We start from the raw sequence: 18198 nt of genomic DNA, 5'->3' as shown, positions 1-18198 counted from the left end.
GATAAACTGAAAAACTCGAAAATTCAAAAAAGTTCGAAAGCACGAAGTGAGCATTTGAACAGGTGATTGTGCCCTTGCGATAACTTTTGAGTTGTAGTTCAATAGTTGAGGGAAGCCTACATTCCATGGTTGTTTTTCCTAGGTTTGAGAAACCCCTACTGCAGGAATGTTGAAATACTAAAGTACTAGTAGATCCTACCATCACCATGGAGGAACATCCTTCTGACCTAACACAGGAGTTTTTGTCCCTCAGTCCAATTTCCAAAGAGCAGGAACGAAAGCATGGTGGATTTTTGTTTGTCGAACTTGATGGCAATGGCTGCGAAAATGCCGCAGCCAGCGGCAAGAAGTCGTCATTGAGAAGAGAGACGTTCACTATAGACACTGGCTGTACAACAGGGTCATCTGCTCGTCCTCCCCTGCGCAAATTAGTTAAGAACGTGGACAGTACGAAGAGAAAACCAGGTACGCTTCATTTGTTCCTCTGCCCGAACGTTTTCCATGTTCTATTCTAGATCTGATGTCCCAGTCGTTTGATGCTTTGTGTTGATAGTATACCAAGCGGTATGCTATTCACGCTTCCAGCCATGTGACTTACCACCTCTACTGGTGCCAATGATTGTTCATGTTAAACTCGACAATGAGTATCAATACTAGAAATTACGGTGCTAATACCCATGTGCATAAACCCCTTGCCCAATACTGTAGTTGTGTGAACAACGTGACAGAGAAAGGCTAGAATTATACTAGTATCAGTTTGACTATGTGTGTTTGTGGTGATGCTAGTGCCTGGTTCTGCAATACATTATCTGCATCACACTACAAGTATTAATTGGCAGTATCTTGTGCTGTTTTTCTGCAGTCAGCGCAATGCCACAGAAGCGTGCGATGGCTGGCATTGCGTCTCGCCAACAATTGACATTTGTCAAGACAAAGAGCCAGAAGAAGACACCCAAAGTCCACCACCCTTTGCCTTATGCTGCCCGCAACATGTACTATGATGAGCGATGGGCGGAAAAGCAAGAACGAGGTAAGTTGTTTTCAAGTTGGATTATTCAAATACATGTAGTATGGATGCTGCCATGCAAATAGCATTGTCTGCACTTGGCATATTATGGTAGATTGAAGTGTTTTGCATGGTGTCAGGTGAACTGTACTCCAAAACATGCGATCTTTTGCATAGGTTTCCAGGAATAGATAAGAGTTCTTTGTAATAGGACAAACCATGACAACGTGGTGACTGACTGGAAGTTTCCGGTACCATTGCTAAGAGCTGTGCCCACACACTTTACAGCCTTACTGGTTCTGCACGGACTCTCTCATATGAACCCCATCCTCGTTGCTCTCTTTCCATCCCCTAGTCTTAAAACTGTTTTTTATGTTCTAACAAGTTATACTGGTATATGAATGCTGTGCAGCATTTGTACCATGGCTGAACAATCTTCTTTCACCACATGATGAATGGTCAACTGCCCCAACAAGTGACACACCAGGTAAGGTTTCCTTATCTTAAGGGTTCACCCTACCTCCAGAATAAGAGCTTCACGTTGACATCCGCTGAAAGCTCATTCACAGGACTGACAATATAATTATAGTTGGTGAAAACTATTATTGTTGTGGCCTGAATCACTTGAAGGTACGGAATATAGTCAGTCATTCACTCTGATACTGTTGCTGATACTATTGATGTTATCTGGACCTTTTATTCTCATGTTTGCCTGGGGTCAAATATGAGACAATGTTGTTGTTGTTGTTGTTGTTGTTGTTGTTGTTGTTGTTGTTGTTGTTGTTGTTGTTGTTGTTGTTGTTGTTGTTGTTGTTGTTGTTGTTGTTGTCGTTGTCGTTGTCGTTGTCGTTGTCATCCTTCTTGCCAATATTTTATTGATTTGTGCCTGTCTGCTTCTACTTTTTGTGGACTGCAGTTGATGCAGGTAGCGTGTCTCTCAGCAATGCTAGCAAGAAGGCCAAGTCGGAGCTTGCTCAAAGGAAGGCCACTTTGCACAACCACCTGCTTCGGCGACACATGGCCAGACTGCGCCGCGCCGGCTGTATCATGTTCCAGTCTCAGCCGCTGGTGGACGTCTTTCACCGTGTTGAGCGCGAGGTGGAGTGTGGTCGGCTTGCATTGCGGACTGACCGTCACCTCAATGCTGATTTCGGTGAGTTTGTTCAGCTCTCTTGTTGATACCATTCCTGCCGTATTCTGCATGCAAGACAGTGGTCCAACTGTGTTGTCGTTGTTGTCTTCTTCATGCACGGCAGCCTTGGCTTCTTTTTCTGCATGTATATTTTGATTCAAGAGTAGAAGTCAGCAGTCGACAGTTGTAAGTAACTAACAGCCAATTCTGCCTTCTGGTTGGATCTGATTTTGGTTCATTCTCCACAGGTCAACGGAAGCGTTTCCTGTCAATGTTGATGTCATACAACCCACTGTGGCTCCGTATTGCACTGGAGGTATGTACTGTGACCACACCATGTATACACGTCCTTGTGTCCAAATGCAAGTGTTGAAATACCATCATCCGGTATTTACTGCTTGCAGTCAAATGGAGATAGTACCATATTCGTGGCGACCTCTCCAAACATTGTGTGCTTATGGGATTGGAAGCCTGTCATAGGTCCTGTAGACATGCGGTGGTCGATGAGCGCATCCGCATACTGCTTGTGGATGATGGTCTTTTGCAGCACACCCTTGGTCCGTTTGGCTGCTTCTTTACCAATGTAGGAATCCATCTTATGGGCAGTGTTACAACGAGCCAGGAGATGTTGAATACTGTAAATATACAAATTTTCGGCAGCTATTTAATTTCGGCTATATTCGGCACCGACCCAAAACGCCTAAATTAAAACGCCGATGAAATTTTTCACAGCATCTGTTGCACTATACCATGCCCTCTACCCCACGCCGAAAATAAATCGCCGCCGAAATGTCAAAAATCGTGAAGTGCCGAAATTTTGCAGCGCCGAAATTTTGTATATTTACAGTAAATAAATAAATCTGGGACCTTAGACCGACAATTTCAACAGATTTTCCACCAAGGTCATCCTTGAGTTTGCCAACCACTTTTTGTTGGTGCCTGTACACCAAGGATTTTCAGCGGGGAGGTCGCTGGTGTCCTAAAGTGATCGACCCATCTCTGCATACACATCGGCTGTGGGTTTATGCATATTGATCATGTTGGTATCAGTGTACAGTAACTGTATCTTGCTACCGTACTGCTTATTGAATATTCACAACATCGTAGTAGAAAGTTGGTTGGTCCAACGAGGAGCACACGCTTCTTGCCGAACTTGACACTTGACTGACTCACGACTGCCATCCGGAGCACACGAGGAGCACGTCACACCTTCCGCTCGGCAAACCTGAAAGAAAGCACCACTCCCTGCTCAATACACAGTGTTTCGGCAAGATCGTAGTAGAAGATTCACATAGTGTTACGGCTTGCAAAATCATCCAATCGGGCTCTCGATTGAAGCTGATAGCGCTGCTAGAAATTCCACAGTATCGGAACACTGACAGGTGTGCTGTCTGTTGTCTGTTGTTGTTGTTGTTGTTGTTGTTGTTGTTGTTGTTGTTGTCGTCGTCGTCGTCGTTGTCATCGTCGTTGTTGTCGCGTATTCTTATCCACTGACTCATCAGGTCATCTATGGTGAGGTGATTCCGCTTCGGTCTAATAGTGATGCGGCTGGACTGGAGCGCTTCATTCAGCAGCGCATGCTCAACAATGTTGACCTGGCAAAGCAGTACGCTCACCCATCGGTGCCCGAACTCTATCAGCCAGGTAATGGTCATAGCAGGACTGATTTTGGTCCTTCCATGTACCAAAGCCAGTAGTCATGAGATGGAATGCTCGACTATGATCTCTTCTAGCCGACGAAAATGTAAAATTACTTCGTTTCTGTTTTGGGTGCCGAGTCTAAGTAGTCTTGGTCTGAGGAGGCTGTGATTGTACTAGTCACAACTGCAAACAATCCCAATTGTACTGCATTCACTGCATGCAGCCACATAGCCACACAGTCATGTTGTTGAGTGCAAAATAGCCGATTTTGGAACCCATTTGATTGGGGAACAGTGTATCGCAGCGTCTTTGGACCACGGCTATTCGACTCAGTGCTCACAAGATTATGATACGAGTTGTAGATATGTAGGTGCAAGGAGTGCATCGCATAGTATTCATTACCTATCAGAATTCATTGTACTTTTGAAGTACACAAACGGCTATACTGTGTGGTGCGCTGATGACAAGACATGCACATAAAGTATGTGAAAAGCCCAGACCTGAATGCAGCAGTGCAACCTGAAGTATGGCATGAATGAAAACTCAGGTATTGTAGTCTTCTGGACATTGATTTGAATGGTCTTTGTTCAGAGAGGCTGTGACAAACAGTTTCCCTATTGGACAGTCTCCGAAATTGACTGTTTTGCACTCAAAATGACTGCAGTTATCTGTTTGCACACTATGCTGTGATCACCAGAATGAAGCAAAATGCGTATACTCAGCGGCTCAGGTCGAATTTCATGGGCCCTGAATTCTTTTACTTTTCACTGGAATTTCTCTTTAAAAGTTGTCTCTTTTGCTGTCTGCATTATCGTAGGGTATGTCGAAGAACTGGGTAAATTCACTGCCAAGAAGTTCTTGTTTCTCGTCTTATTCCTGGATCATGCCAAGCTGACCCGCCTCATCGATCATGACCCGTGCTTATTTGTGAAGACGGCTTCAATCAAGGTAGGTACTCATCGAGTCGCAATCTTGATGCCTATGTTCTGACTCTCATTGTGTGCATCCATTGCAGAGTTCGTATAGGTCCCACTGGTGTTCTTTAGCCAAGTCAGAGTATCTTAGCCAGCCTCAGTCACAGCAGCAGGGTCCTGCTTTTAGCAGCTCAGTGGATGCCAGGGATTTAATGTTGCTTTCACTTTTGTTATGCTTGGTTGGTGTTTGGTTATCATTCACAGAACAGCAGAGAGGTGCTTCTGTCGTTTGCCAGAGAATTCCTGCGTGGAGTCGGTGATCTAACTCGGCATCTCAGCTACAAAGGCTATGCCGTGTCTCATCAACAGACTGCTCTGCAGGAGGTGGATTACACTGTCGCCAACCTGGCAACAGATCTCCGCGATGGAGTCAAGCTGACGTAAGCAGACAGCAGCATTGATTGGCTTTGTTCATAATTGAAACTCATGACCACATGTTTGGTTCCACGACTGCTGGAAGTCTCTTGTAAACAATGCTTATGGTCGCATAGAGCTTGTGTTTATGCGACGCTTTTCTCCATACCAGGCTTTTATTCAAGCTGAAATTTTATTTATATTATAATGCATAGCCAATGTACACAGGCATGCTTATGATTGTGTCAACATACTCTCCAAGTTGGTGTGCTTTTGTTCAAATCATTCAAATCATACTTCCGTACAAGTCATGACTATGGTACAGGTATTATCAACCCAATGCATCAGTGAAATGCCCCAGGACACCACTGCTGCTGCTCTGACATGAACTGCCTTGTGGCAGGTACTTTACAGTGCACATGCAGTATGGTGGTATCTGGGTTTTCTCACTGTATTGTACTCTTGCAGGTGTATATAATTTCTTTGGTGAAACAACTGGTGTTTTCTTTTGATAGAGACTTTACTGATGTCTTAAACCTGTACTCCTTGCCTTAGAACTTGACTGCTCCCGCGTAGACTGAAATGGTATGTATTTCTTGTGTTTCAGCCGGCTAGTGGAGCTCCTAACTCAGGAATGGACGCTGACATCCAAACTCAGGGTGCCTGCTCAGTCGCGCCTGCAGGTTAGTCGGTCCGTGTGGTAGCTAATTGCTGATACGCATAACTATGTGACAGTATTGGCTGTACAATGCTACGTCCATACTAGAAAAAGCACAGCTCTCTTAATTTGACTGCATACATGCCAGCATGTCTGAGATGGGAAACATTTGTCAGAACCAGTGCACTGTAATAGAAGCATGGTCTTTGATTGTGTTCTGCTTGTGTGTACGTGTGTTTTTTGTGCTCAGAAAATTCACAACATGGATGTTTGTCTGCAGTCCCTGAAACGGCACAATGTTGAGCTGAAAGATGAGCGCGGCAATGCCATCACATCTCGTGACATTGTGGATGGTCACCGTGAGAGAACTCTGGCACTTCTCTGGCATGTCATTGTCAACTTCAAGGTATGCTTCCACGGTGTACAGGAGTAGTGTTCTACCATAATGTTACCGTGCATGTACACGAGCAGATGCTAGTGGGTGTGCAACTCGGTGTCTTTCATTCTGGTTTGTGTTTGTCATTTTTTTTACCAAACTTTGTAAATAACTGTTACATTCGATAGGGTTCGGTCTCAACTCCCTCGACCGTATGCATCTATTTGGTGGAGTGATCAATTACATCTGTGCTTTATCCATCCTGCTCAGGTTACTGTGCTGCTGAACAAAGAGTCGCTTGAAGCAGAGATTAGCCATCTGAAGGTGCTCAAGCGACTGAAATCTCACTGCGACACGATACCGTGCGATGCCAATACTGGCATGACTTTCCCCAATGAGCATGTGAAGATGGTTTTCGACTGGTGCCAGCTTGTCTGCTCTCTGTACAAAGTGGAGGTCAGTGCTATGCCTTTACTCCATGTTATTTTCAAATGGCGGTAATACACGCCTGCCCACACAGCTCAGGGAGCGTTGTGTGGGCAGGCGTGTATTTACCGCCATTTCGCTAGGTGTGATGTAACCACGATTTCTTTGCTATATATGATGCTGCATTGGCGTTTGCACATCATGCTTTTCATCAAATGTATTAAATGTTTGACTAGTTTAGGCTTCCACTTGTTCAGACCGGAGCAGTCTTATGGTGTTAGTTTAGTGTGCATGTGTGTGTTTGTTCCAATTCTTGATGCTAGGTCAACAACTTCACCACATCCTTCTCGGATGGTAGGGCGCTATGCTACCTGATCCACCACTACCAGCCCTGGCTACTGCCTGGCACTGAGATCCAGCAGAGGACTACATTGACCTGCCAGAATAGCGACGTTGACTGCTATGGTGGCACGGAAGCTGATGCTGACGACGGCTGTGACCTTGACGATGAAACAGTTACTTTGTGTAAGCTTTTCTTTCAATGTTCAATAATGTTCATTTCTGGTCTGGTATCCCATTTGGCCAGACCACCTGAAATCCCAGTGCTACCGCCCTGCTATATCATCGACTATAGTCACCACAAGGAAGAAGAGCCAAAACAGCAGTGTCAAATGCGCGACCCATGCACATAGAACGTAATTGTTGTCTGTTTTGTTGCACCGCACTTCACGCTTTTTTGGGTTTACTCACACTTGCACCCTTTCCCCATTACTCCCTAGGTGTATGGGTTACGCATTTGACGTTGTCGCTTTGGCTCTCCTTCCTTGCGCTATAGTCACCACCCTGCTATATCATCAACTATAGTTGCTGTTTAGCCTTTGAGCGCTGTTCTCCTTCACATGAAACGGTTCTGCTAATGTCAAATTCTTGGAGGTAACCCTGGGTTTTCTTTTTCCGGTGGCATCTCACTTCTGGTACATGTGCATAAGTGGAGTTCTGATGGGATTGGGGGGAAGTTATGTGTAAGTGGCAGGGTGTATCCCCGGAAGCACTAGAATTGATTACTGGCACCGCCTGTACTTGCCACGGTTCTGTTGTAAATTCAACTGTTCCATGGAGCATGGACGATTCAAGTCTACATTGCATTCTGTGACACTGCTTTTACTCTTTTTACTCGTTATTTTTGCTTATCCTCAATCGAACTGTTTGTAGCCGCTCTGGATGATGGGCAGGAACTGCTGAGCAACGAGAAACGCAACTTCAAGCTGTTGGCTGATGCTGTAAGTTATCTGAGACTTTGTGAATATGATGAGTTAGAACTGCTTGCATGGATCTCCTGAAGTCTTTGAATGAATAGACCTGGATGGAAATGGCGGTAACAAGTTTTATCGATGCTTTGGTATTCCGCTTGATTCTGTTGAAGTGCCACGATCCTGTCAGCTGATCGATGTCTACCCAAAACCTCTGTTGTGTTGTTTATGCTGTTTGCCTTCCTGTGCAGACATTGAGCCTTGGAGGAACACCTCTGCAGCTTTCCACTGCTGACATGTCTAATACCATTCCAGATGAAAAGGTCAGTGGCTCGCCTTGTAATACGTATTTCTTCTTCAAGTCCATCTGCCTTGTACGAGACCACTCTTTTCACAAATTTGGTCCCGAGTAATATATCACCGTTGAATTTGAGACGGGACCTTCTGCAATTCGGTTTTGTCAACGGTGTTCTATTGTCAAGGAGGTATTTGTTCAGAACTTCAGATTGACTAACACAAACTTCTTCTGTGTTGCTTATTGATATCCCTACAGGTGGTGGTAACCTTTGTCTCCTATATCTGCGAACGTCTCCTGGACCTGAGAGAAGAAACGCGAGCAGCGCGCACCATTCAAACAGCGTGGAGGCGATATCTGGGCCTCAAGAAAGCCAGTGCACTGCTGGCCGCGGAACAGGAGCGCTTCCAGTGCCTTAGGCAGGCAGCCATCACTGTGCAGAGGCGAGTGCGTGGCAAGCGTGTACGTGAGCAATACCTGCGTCAGCGTCAACTTGTGATGCGATTGCAGGCAGCTGTGAGAGCAAAGTATGTCTACAAGGACCGCCAGGTCTACCTCAAATTGCAGCAAGCAACACTCCTGTTACAGTCCCATTGGAGAAGGCTGCAGGTGCAACGCAAGTACCAACGAGAGCGCTCAGCTGCTCTTGTGCTCCAGTCGCACTGTCTTACCTACCTTGCTCGCCGTCGCTACACGAAGCTACGCTCGGCAACAGTTTGCCTCCAACGACGCTATCGTTCATCACGGGCCACTGCCATTGCTGTCCGAGATTATCATGTCTGCCGTGGTGCTGTGATCACCCTCCAGTCTGCTGCTCGTATGTTCATGCATAGGCGACGCTACACACAACTCCGGCAAGCGGCCGTCGTCATCCAGTCCCATGTCCGTCGAGTTCAAGCACAAAGAAGCTATGACCAGGCCCGCCAAGCCGTTCTCAAGGTACAAGCGGTCGTTCGCTGCATAATTGCATGCCGGAGGTTTGCAAAGCAGCGCATGGCAGCCATCAAGCTGCAAAGCACCATCCGTGGCTTCCTTGTCAGAAAGCTGTTCAAGCAGCAAAGGGCGGCAGCGTGTGTTTTCCAACGCAGATGGAGAGCACGTCGTATTGGCCACAGTGTGTGGCTGGATTACAATGTGATGCGTGGTGCCATTATTACCATCCAGGCTTTCTGGCGCTGTGTCCTGGCACAGAGGCTGTACCAAAAATCCCGAGCATCGGCCATAACAATCCAGCGCCACTGGCGTGGAACAAGTGCCCGGCACCAGTTACAAGCTCAGCACAAAGCAGCATGCTCTCTGCAGAGAGCCTGGCAGAGTTTCCGTGTTCGACGGAGCTTCCTTCAGCAACGCCATCATGTCGTAGCGATGCAGAGAATATACCGGGCCAGCGTTGCGTCAAAGGCTGCCGTGAAAGAGTACAGCGCTCTCCGCTCAGCTGCTATTGTCCTGCAGGCGAGTATTCGCATGTGGCAGCACAAGCGTCACTATCTGCGTGCTCGCCGTGCCTGTGTTCTTCTCCAGGCAACTTGGCGTGGAGTCGTTCAGAGACGTGCAATACAGACCATGCACGATGCAAGCACTTGTATTCAGCGCCATTGGCGTGGCATGCAGGTCCGTCGCAGTGTCCTTCAACAGCAGAATGCTGCGGGCATTATTCAGCGCAATTGGCGACGGTATACTGCTCAGACTGCTTTCCAGCGGTATCGTGAGAATGTTGTTTGCATGCAGAGGAGATACCGTGCTTCACGAGCTATGACAGCTGCCATGCAAGAATATCATGTGTGCCGTGGCGCTACAATCACATTGCAGTCCGCCGTACGAATGTGGCAGTGCAGAACCTCTTACCAACAGACGAGAAGCGCTGTGATCACGCTACAAGCGCACACACGCTGTGTTCTAGCGCAACGCAGTTTCCAAGTGGCTCGCCAGGCAGTGGTCAAGATGCAGGCGTGTGTACGATGCATCATTGCCTCTCAGAGACTGGCAAGGCAACGGCACGCCGCTGTGTGTCTGCAGAGTGCTGTTCGTATGTGGCAGTGCAGGGTGCGCTATCATCAGGCTCGCCAAGCAGCTATCATCCTTCAAGCGCACATTCGCCGTTCCCAGGCGCAACAGCACTTCAAACAAACTTGCCAGGCTGTCGTGAAGATGCAGGCATGTGTCCGCTGTGTCATTGCTCGCAGTCGATTGACAAAACAACGTGATGCTGCTATTTTCCTGCAAAGTGCTGTCCGCATGATGCTGTGCAGAAATCGCTATCGGCAAGTCCAGCAGGCTGCAATTGTACTGCAGAGCCATGTCCGACGAGTCCAGAAGCAGCTCAGCTTCAGCCGAACCCGAAGAGCCATTGTGAAGATGCAAGCATGTGTTCGCTGTGTTATCGCTTGCAATCGCTTCTCGCGGCAGCAGGCTGCAGCAGTTTGCCTGCAAAGCTCCGTCCGCATGTGGCAACAGAAAAGTGTGTACCAACGCTCACGGCAAGCAGCTATCGTTCTCCAGTCGCATGTACGCCGTAGTCAGGCTCGGCAGAGGTATAGCTCTTCATTGCATGCTGTTATCAAGATCCAGTCATGTGTCAGATGCGTGATTGTGTGCCAGCGGTTTGCTAAGCAGCGCAATGCTGCCATTCATCTGCAGAGTGCTGTGCGTAGCCACCAGCAGCATCAGGCATACTTGAAGATGAAGAACGCTGCCTGTACCATCCAGCACCAGCTCAGGTGTCTTGCTGACCGAAAGAAATTCCTGACCTACCGTTACCATATTGTGACGCTGCAAAGACGCTATCGGGCAACCAGAGCCATGACAATTGCAGTGAAAGATTATCATGTGTGTCGTGGTGCTGCTATCACGCTACAGGCAGCCGTCCGTATGTGGCAAGCTAGATGTCAGTATCAGCAGCTTCAACAAACGGTCGTAATGCTGCAGGCAAAGGTGAGAGGCCTTCAGGCACAGCGCAGTTTTGACCAGGCACGACAAGCCGCAATCAAGATGCAAGCCTGCGTTCGCTGCGTGATTGCATGCCAGAGATTTGCCAAGCAACGGGCTGCGGCCATTCGTCTTCAGAGTGCACTGAGATCCTATCGTGACCGGAAGCAATTCCTGGAAAAGAAGCAGGCAGCTAAAGTGCTTCAGAGCCGATGGAGGGCATGCACCCGGGGTCGCCAAGCACTGCTGGTATACAACTCACAGCGCACTGCAGCGCTCAAACTTCAAGCTTTCTGGCGTTCACTTTGCCAGCAACGAGTCTATAACCAGCAAAGGCTCTCAGCGATCCGCCTGCAAAGTGCCTGGAGGATGGCTCTGGTCCAGCGTAAATACAACTCGATGAGGGAGGCTTGCATTGTTCTTCAGCGTCATTGGAGGGGAACGATTGCCCGAAGGAACCTACTTGCACAGCAGCATGCAGCGTCTACCCTTCAACGCGCATGGAGAGTAGTTCTGGCGCAGCGTGACTTTCAGCTGTATCGGCAGCATGTTGTTAGTATGCAGAGACGCTACAGAGCATCGCGTGCTATGCTCATTGCTGTCAGGCAGTATCATGTCTGCCGTGGTGCCACCATCACACTGCAGTCCGCTGTGAAAATGTGGCAGTCCAAGCGTCGCTATCAACAAATACAACGTGCAACGGTTATTCTCCAGTCGCATGTGAGACGTGTTCAAGCCCAGCAGAACTTCAACTCCACAAGACACGCTGCTATCAAACTGCAATCATGTGTGCGATGTGTGATTGCTTGCCGGAGGTTCAAGGCAAAGCGAGAAGCAGCTATTTGCCTCCAGAGTGCTTTCCGAGGTCATGAGCAAAGGCAGTCATTCAACAAACAACGCAGTGCGGCCTGCGTTCTGCAGGCTCAGTGGAGAGCATTCTCAGTAGGTCGTCGCGATCGTCACTCTTACCATCAACAACGTTCTGCAGCTCTTCTCATCCAGACCTACTGGCGTGGTATCCACCAGCACAGACAGTATGTAGGACAGAAGCAATCTGCAGTGCGCTTGCAGTCAGCTGTCAGAATGTTCCTGGCTCAGAAGCAGTACAGGAGAGTTCAACTGGCTAGCTTGAATCTACAGCGACACTGGCGGGGAGCTAAAGTGCGGCATGACATTGCAAAGCGGCAAGTATCCGCGTGCACCATACAGAAGCAGTGGAGATCATTCTGTGAGCAGAGAACCTTCCAGGTGTATCGCCAACATGTTATTGCTATGCAGCAGAGGTATCGGGCATCGCGTGCTAGAGTCTGTGCTGTTCAGGATTATCATATTACTCGAGGTGCAGCCATCACTCTGCAAGCAGCTGTGAGAATGTGGCAGTGCAAACGGCGCTACCAGCAGGTTCAACATGCCGTAGTTGTTCTCCAGTCGCATGTGAGACGTGTTCAGGCACAGCAGAACTTCAACTCTACAAGGCATGCTGCTATCAAACTGCAATCATGTGTGCGATGTGTGATTGCTTACCGGAGGTTCAAGGCAAAGCGAGAAGCAGCTATTTGCCTCCAGAGTGCTGTCCGAGGTCATCGGCAAAGGCAGTCATTCAACAAACAACGCAGTGCGGCCTGCGTTCTGCAGACTCAATGGAGAGCATTCTCAGTAGGTCGTCGCGATCGTCACTCTTACCATCAACAACGTTCTGCAGCTCTTCTCATCCAGACCTACTGGCGTGGTATCCACCAGCACAGACAGTATGTAGGACAGAAGCAATCTGCAGTGCGCTTGCAGTCAGCTGTCAGAATGTTCCTGGCTCAGAAGCAGTACAGGAGAGTTCAACTGGCTAGCTTGAATCTACAGCGACACTGGCGGGGAGCTAAAGTGCGGCATGACATTGCAAAGCAGCAAGTATCTGCCTGTACCATACAGAAGCAGTGGAAATCATTCTGTGAGCAGAGAACCTTCCAGGTGTATCGCCAACATGTTATTGCTATGCAGCAACGGTATCGCGCATCGCGTGCTAGAGTCTGTGCTGTTCAGGATTATCATATTACTCGAGGTGCAGCCATCACTCTGCAAGCAGCTGTGAGAATGTGGCAGTGCAAACGGCGCTATCAGCAGGTTCAACATGCCGTAGTTGTTCTCCAGTCGCATGTGAGACGTGTTCAGGCACAGCAGAACTTCAACTCTACAAGGCATGCTGCTATCAAACTGCAATCATGTGTGCGATGTGTGATTGCTTGCCGGAGATTCAAGGCAAAACGAGAAGCAGCAATTTGCCTCCAGAGTGCTGTCCGAGGTCATCGGCAAAGGCAGTCATTCAACAAACAGCGCAGTGCAGCCTGCGTTCTGCAGACTCAATGGAGAGCATTCTCAGCAGGTCGTCGCGATCGTCACTCTTACCATCAACAGCGTTCTGCAGCTCTTCTCATCCAGACCTACTGGCGTGGTATCCACCAGCACAGACAGTATGTAGGACAGAAGCAATCTGCAGTGCGCTTGCAGTCAGCTGTCAGAATGTTCCTGGCTCAGAAGCAGTACAGGAGAGTTCAACTGGCTAGCTTGAATCTACAGCGACACTGGCGGGGAGCTAAAGTGCGGCATGACATTGCAAAGCGGCAAGTATCCGCGTGCACCATACAGAAGCAGTGGAGATCATTCTGTGAGCAGAGAACCTTCCAGGTGTATCGACAACATGTTATTGCTATGCAGCAGAGGTATCGGGCATCGCGTGCTAGAGTCTGTGCTGTTCAGGAGTATCATATTACTCGAGGTGCAGCCATCACTCTGCAGGCAGCTGTGAGAATGTGGCAGTGCAAACGGCGCTACCAGCAGGTTCAACATGCCGTAGTTGTTCTCCAGTCGCATGTGAGACGTGTTCAAGCACAGCAAACTTTCACTAGTGCGAGGCTGGCAATTGTCAAGATGCAGGCATGTGTTCGATGTGTCATTGCTTGCCGTCGGTTTTCCCAGCAGCGCAGCGCAGCAGTTCGACTTCAAAGTGCCATGCGTACCTATATGCAGCACCAGCTGTTTGAGAGGCAGAAGTCAGCTGCGCGTACAATTCAATCATGGTGGAGAGCTGCAGTTGCAGCCCGTGAACTAAGCACTGGCTACAAGCTGAGGCGCAATGCTACTATTGCCATTCAGGCATTCTGGCGAGGTGCTGCTGCACGGCAGCGCTATCGGAGAACTCTGGCAGCCATCGTCAATCTACAGGCTGCATGCCGTGGCTGGCTGGCTAGACAGGAGCACCGGAGGCGTGCCAGGCAGCATGCCCGGCGGAACTCTGCAGCAGTGTCTATCCAGAACTGGTGGAGACTGCGGCTTGGTGACATCAGGCATGCTCGCAAACTTGCTGATGCTGCAACGACTATACAGGTGCGCCATGGCTTTGCTGTACTTTGTGTGAGAAAGCATTAGCACACATGCACACGTTGTACACGGCATTAACTCCACAAAACCTGGTGGCGGTGATTGAAGAATGAATTTCAAGACTTTACTGGGGCTGTGTTTACACAATGTCATGTAGTTGAATTGGTGACCGGGAATACACATTTATATTACGCTTTGTCACAGTGCGCATGATTGCATAGCTTATTAGTGTGAACATTCATGTCATTCGGACCAGGTTGATTCATTGCAGTGGCGACAGTCAACTGGTGAGTCACAACAGACTAGTGAGCACGGAAACAAGGTGAAGCTACCATGCTGATGGTGTTGAGCACAAATATGAAATATGCTGGTTTAAAATAAAAATACATCAAAACAGAAGATGACATTTGCGAGTGACCAATAGCTTAAGCAGATGGATATGATCCTCAGGATCTTTACTGTTCTTTTGACAACAAATTGGTGCAATTCAGATCGACCCTTAGCAAGTTTCATCTTGTTCAACTCATTGTTAGAGTTAGCAGTAGTCAACCAAGCTGTCCTTGTGGTCTATAATCCTTGCGTGCCACATTGTTTAGGCTACCTGGAGGGGCTGGAAGTTGCGCAGTCAGCTTGCTCATGACCGGGAGCTAGCTGAGGTGCGCAAGCGTGTCCTCGCTGCAAACTCGGCAGCCACCGAGCCAATGCTGCTGGGAAATCGTACTCGTTCAGCTCTGGCTATCCTGCTTGAGAGCACCAGCACTACGTTTGTACGCCGAGCCGTCAAGAACCTCGACATTGCAACTGCCCTGTCCGATAAGTGCTGTGAGACAATTGCACGGGATGGAGCGGTACCCGTTCTGCTCGAGCTCATCCGGAGCTGTAATCGCTCCAGACCAAACCAGGACATTGTGATGTACTCTCTGCAAATCCTTCGCAACCTTGCTCAGGTAAGGATGATTGTCCACCCAGTTGTTTTTATTTACAGTGTTCTTGAGTCCGCTTTGTTTTGAACTCGACTTTGTTGCTGGACAACTTAGAGGAGGCTGGTTGTCTGGTGGCTGTAGTTATGACTAGAAGTGAAACAAACCCATTGTTAACCCCCCAACCCCCATTGACACTTCAGCAATGTACATGTATGCACCATGTGCCTTGCTAGTACCGTAAAGTACCGCAAGAGCACCCCACCATCTCGTCCTTTCGTGATCGTCTTGTGGAGGTGGTTTCCTGTCTGTAGGTCATGCAACGCGGGCCTTGTACACACATTGCACGTCGTGCAGTCATCCATACCCAGTATACCTTCGAGCGGATGCGAGCTCCACATAAAACATGCCAAGTGTGAGAACCTTAGTACACTAAGGTTCTCACACAGTTAGTAGCACTCTGCCATACGACTTTCTTCCCTTGGCTGTAAAATCAAGGTTGGGCACTCTCGCGAGACGGGGCGCTCTCGCGGTACTTTACGGTATTCTTATTCATGGAGTTATGTTGGCATGGTAGCTCCAATGCCTATGCTAGTGCACATTGCCAAGCTCACCTGCATGCAACTGTGTACTGAATGTGTCCGTCCTGCTGCAGCTACCATCCACACGCTCAGCTGTGTTCAACACGGTAAACTGTGTGGCTTCTATCACCGAGACTCTGTACACTTATAAAGAAAACTCGTCTTTGGCGATACCTGCTAGTGACTTGCTAACGGCTCTTGCTGCGGATGTTGGTCATCGTCAGGTAAGAATGGCTGATCTAGTTCATGCGGTGCATGGTTTTTGGATTCTCTGCCACGTTCTGCAGCAGCTGCATTTTACATTGTTTCTGGTAGGGTTTTTGGATTCTTCTAATTGTTCACTTCTGGCGTTGAGAGCCTTGCAGAGGTACCCTTTCTTCTGTCTAAGCCCAAACCTCGAAAACCCAGCCGAAACGTAGCATATCGCTCATGCTCCATAAAATGAATCACTAGTCCACACCCGAGTAGAAGTAGATTGGGTCAAAAAAATCCCGTATATGCTTGTGAAAACAGCCAGTGTCCCCAGAATTTTGATGGTCCATTATTTCAATAGAGTAACACACTGCTATAGTTTCTACGAACTCTCTCATCGCAAAGCGCTGCTACTGGTTTTTGCACTTATCGAAGCTCAGTTGACCCAACCCTAGATAGTGGGGCTAGTATCTCACTCCGTGACCTCAGAATATCGGGCAATGTGCACCGCAAGATAGCTATCCTGCTTGGCTTCTCCATTGTGTCCACTATTGTACAGATAGCAGGCTATCACGCATTGCTAGTGACTGTAATGGTCGCGCTTCAACTCCTATTATAATTAAATGATGAAACAGTCATTGACGGTTGCGTACATAATATGTTGCTTGCAGGGTTTGAATGGTATGGCTAAGGTCATGACTCGACTATCTGGAACACTCAAAGCTCTGGAACACAAGCACTCTGTGGAGGTCAAGCTGAACCAGCGCAAGACGGCCGTTTCACAAGGCCGCCAGTTGCCCGCAGTCAAGCCCACGCTGCGCTCTACAATGTCTTCGCGCTCAACAGTTGCCACAAGTGCTAACCGTAAGCCACTCTCCAGTGTCCAGAAGTCTGCAGCGACAAGCACTACCGCTGCTGCTGCTGCTTCTGTGACTACTGCTAAGGCCCAGACCAAGACAAAGGTACAAGCCAAGCCTGCTGTCCGAACATCCCTCACAGCAGTTCAAACACTGATGCGTACATTGAAAACGCAATGATTTTCGAAACTCTTCATCACAGACTTAAACTTGCACTCTACATTAAACTAAAACATTGACCGGCGAGTTTTCTCATAATTCGTCATACATCCTAAATTCATTGCAGACATGAAATTTAGCCTCGCATATTAGGCATCTTGTGTACTATGCTAACCTGCATGACATTGATTGGTATTTGTTTGAACTAACCACACCTGACAATCCTGCTAACCTTGCAATACCCATGAAACACAAATTGGTTTATTATACATAATACAAAATACGTAACAAAATACATGCGATGCCCTCATTATTTTGCTGACAAATGGATGAAGCCACACTCAACTGTCTTACCAGCAATGTTCATGATTCAACCCTACCTTTCCCCTCTCTCCACCGAAACAATCCTCTAGTTCCTAGCCCCCGCTGTTCCTTTCCTTAGCAGCAGCAGCCTATTATTATCTTAGTTAGATTGTTGAATTTGTTGTACAGTGTCTGTTATCGATACATACAACACTGTTCCCGGACACCCTTTTCTTTACAAGATGCTTCTTGCACCTACTTCATTTTGCCCTCCTGTTTTGTTTTGTTTTCTAATGAAAGATGAAAGAACTGTTGAAATGTTCAATGGTTTGTGTTCAGCAGAACTGTATACTACGTCTATACTATGTACATGTACGAGTGTGTGCAATAGCGGTGTGTTTCTGGATGCACTTGAACCGAGTTGAAGGCATAGCAGTGACGAATATATGGTATTTTCCTGAGTATAAGCCGCACTTGGAACACCAGCAATTCACCCAAAAACAGTCGGTGCGGCTTACACTACAATGGTCAAATTTAATGGTGATAAACAGAGTACAAAACCGGACGCCAATGTCTAACGGTACTCCTCATACATCATGACACTATTGTGCACTATTATTATTGGTTTTGTACAATTCGTATTCGCAAAGCTTCCCCTTCCTTTATCTCTGATAAACAGAGTACAGTAGATGTCTGTATTTCAGGACAAACAAATCTAGGTGCGGTTTATACTCTGGAAAATATGGTAATAGTTAGTATGGCCTGGGCACGGAAGTAACC

General features: G+C 47.9%; 1 protein-coding gene across 1 annotated transcript; it reads left to right on the top strand.

The window, feature by feature from the left end:
- The first annotated feature begins 74 nt into the window (after positions 1–74).
- Positions 75–17743, top strand: LOC135805777 (abnormal spindle-like microcephaly-associated protein homolog). Its single transcript, XM_065319870.1, has 18 exons — positions 75–465; positions 863–1030; positions 1419–1493; positions 1923–2159; positions 2387–2454; positions 3641–3782; positions 4597–4727; positions 4958–5133; positions 5715–5790; positions 6016–6171; positions 6412–6597; positions 6891–7092; positions 7780–7847; positions 8069–8140; positions 8371–14412; positions 15003–15353; positions 15982–16131; positions 16771–17743. Exons 1-18 carry the CDS (start codon positions 207–209, stop codon positions 17134–17136), a joined length of 8925 nt encoding a protein of 2974 aa, XP_065175942.1. The 5' UTR covers positions 75–206; the 3' UTR covers positions 17137–17743.
- Positions 17744–18198: the final 455 nt, after the last annotated feature.

Source organism: Sycon ciliatum, chromosome 1 (genome assembly GCF_964019385.1).
Source record: "Sycon ciliatum chromosome 1, ocSycCili1.1, whole genome shotgun sequence".
In the NCBI taxonomy this organism is placed as follows: domain Eukaryota; kingdom Metazoa; phylum Porifera; class Calcarea; order Leucosolenida; family Sycettidae; genus Sycon; species Sycon ciliatum.
The sequence above is the reverse complement of the archived record's forward strand: the minus strand, read 5'-3'. Positions and strand labels throughout refer to the sequence as shown.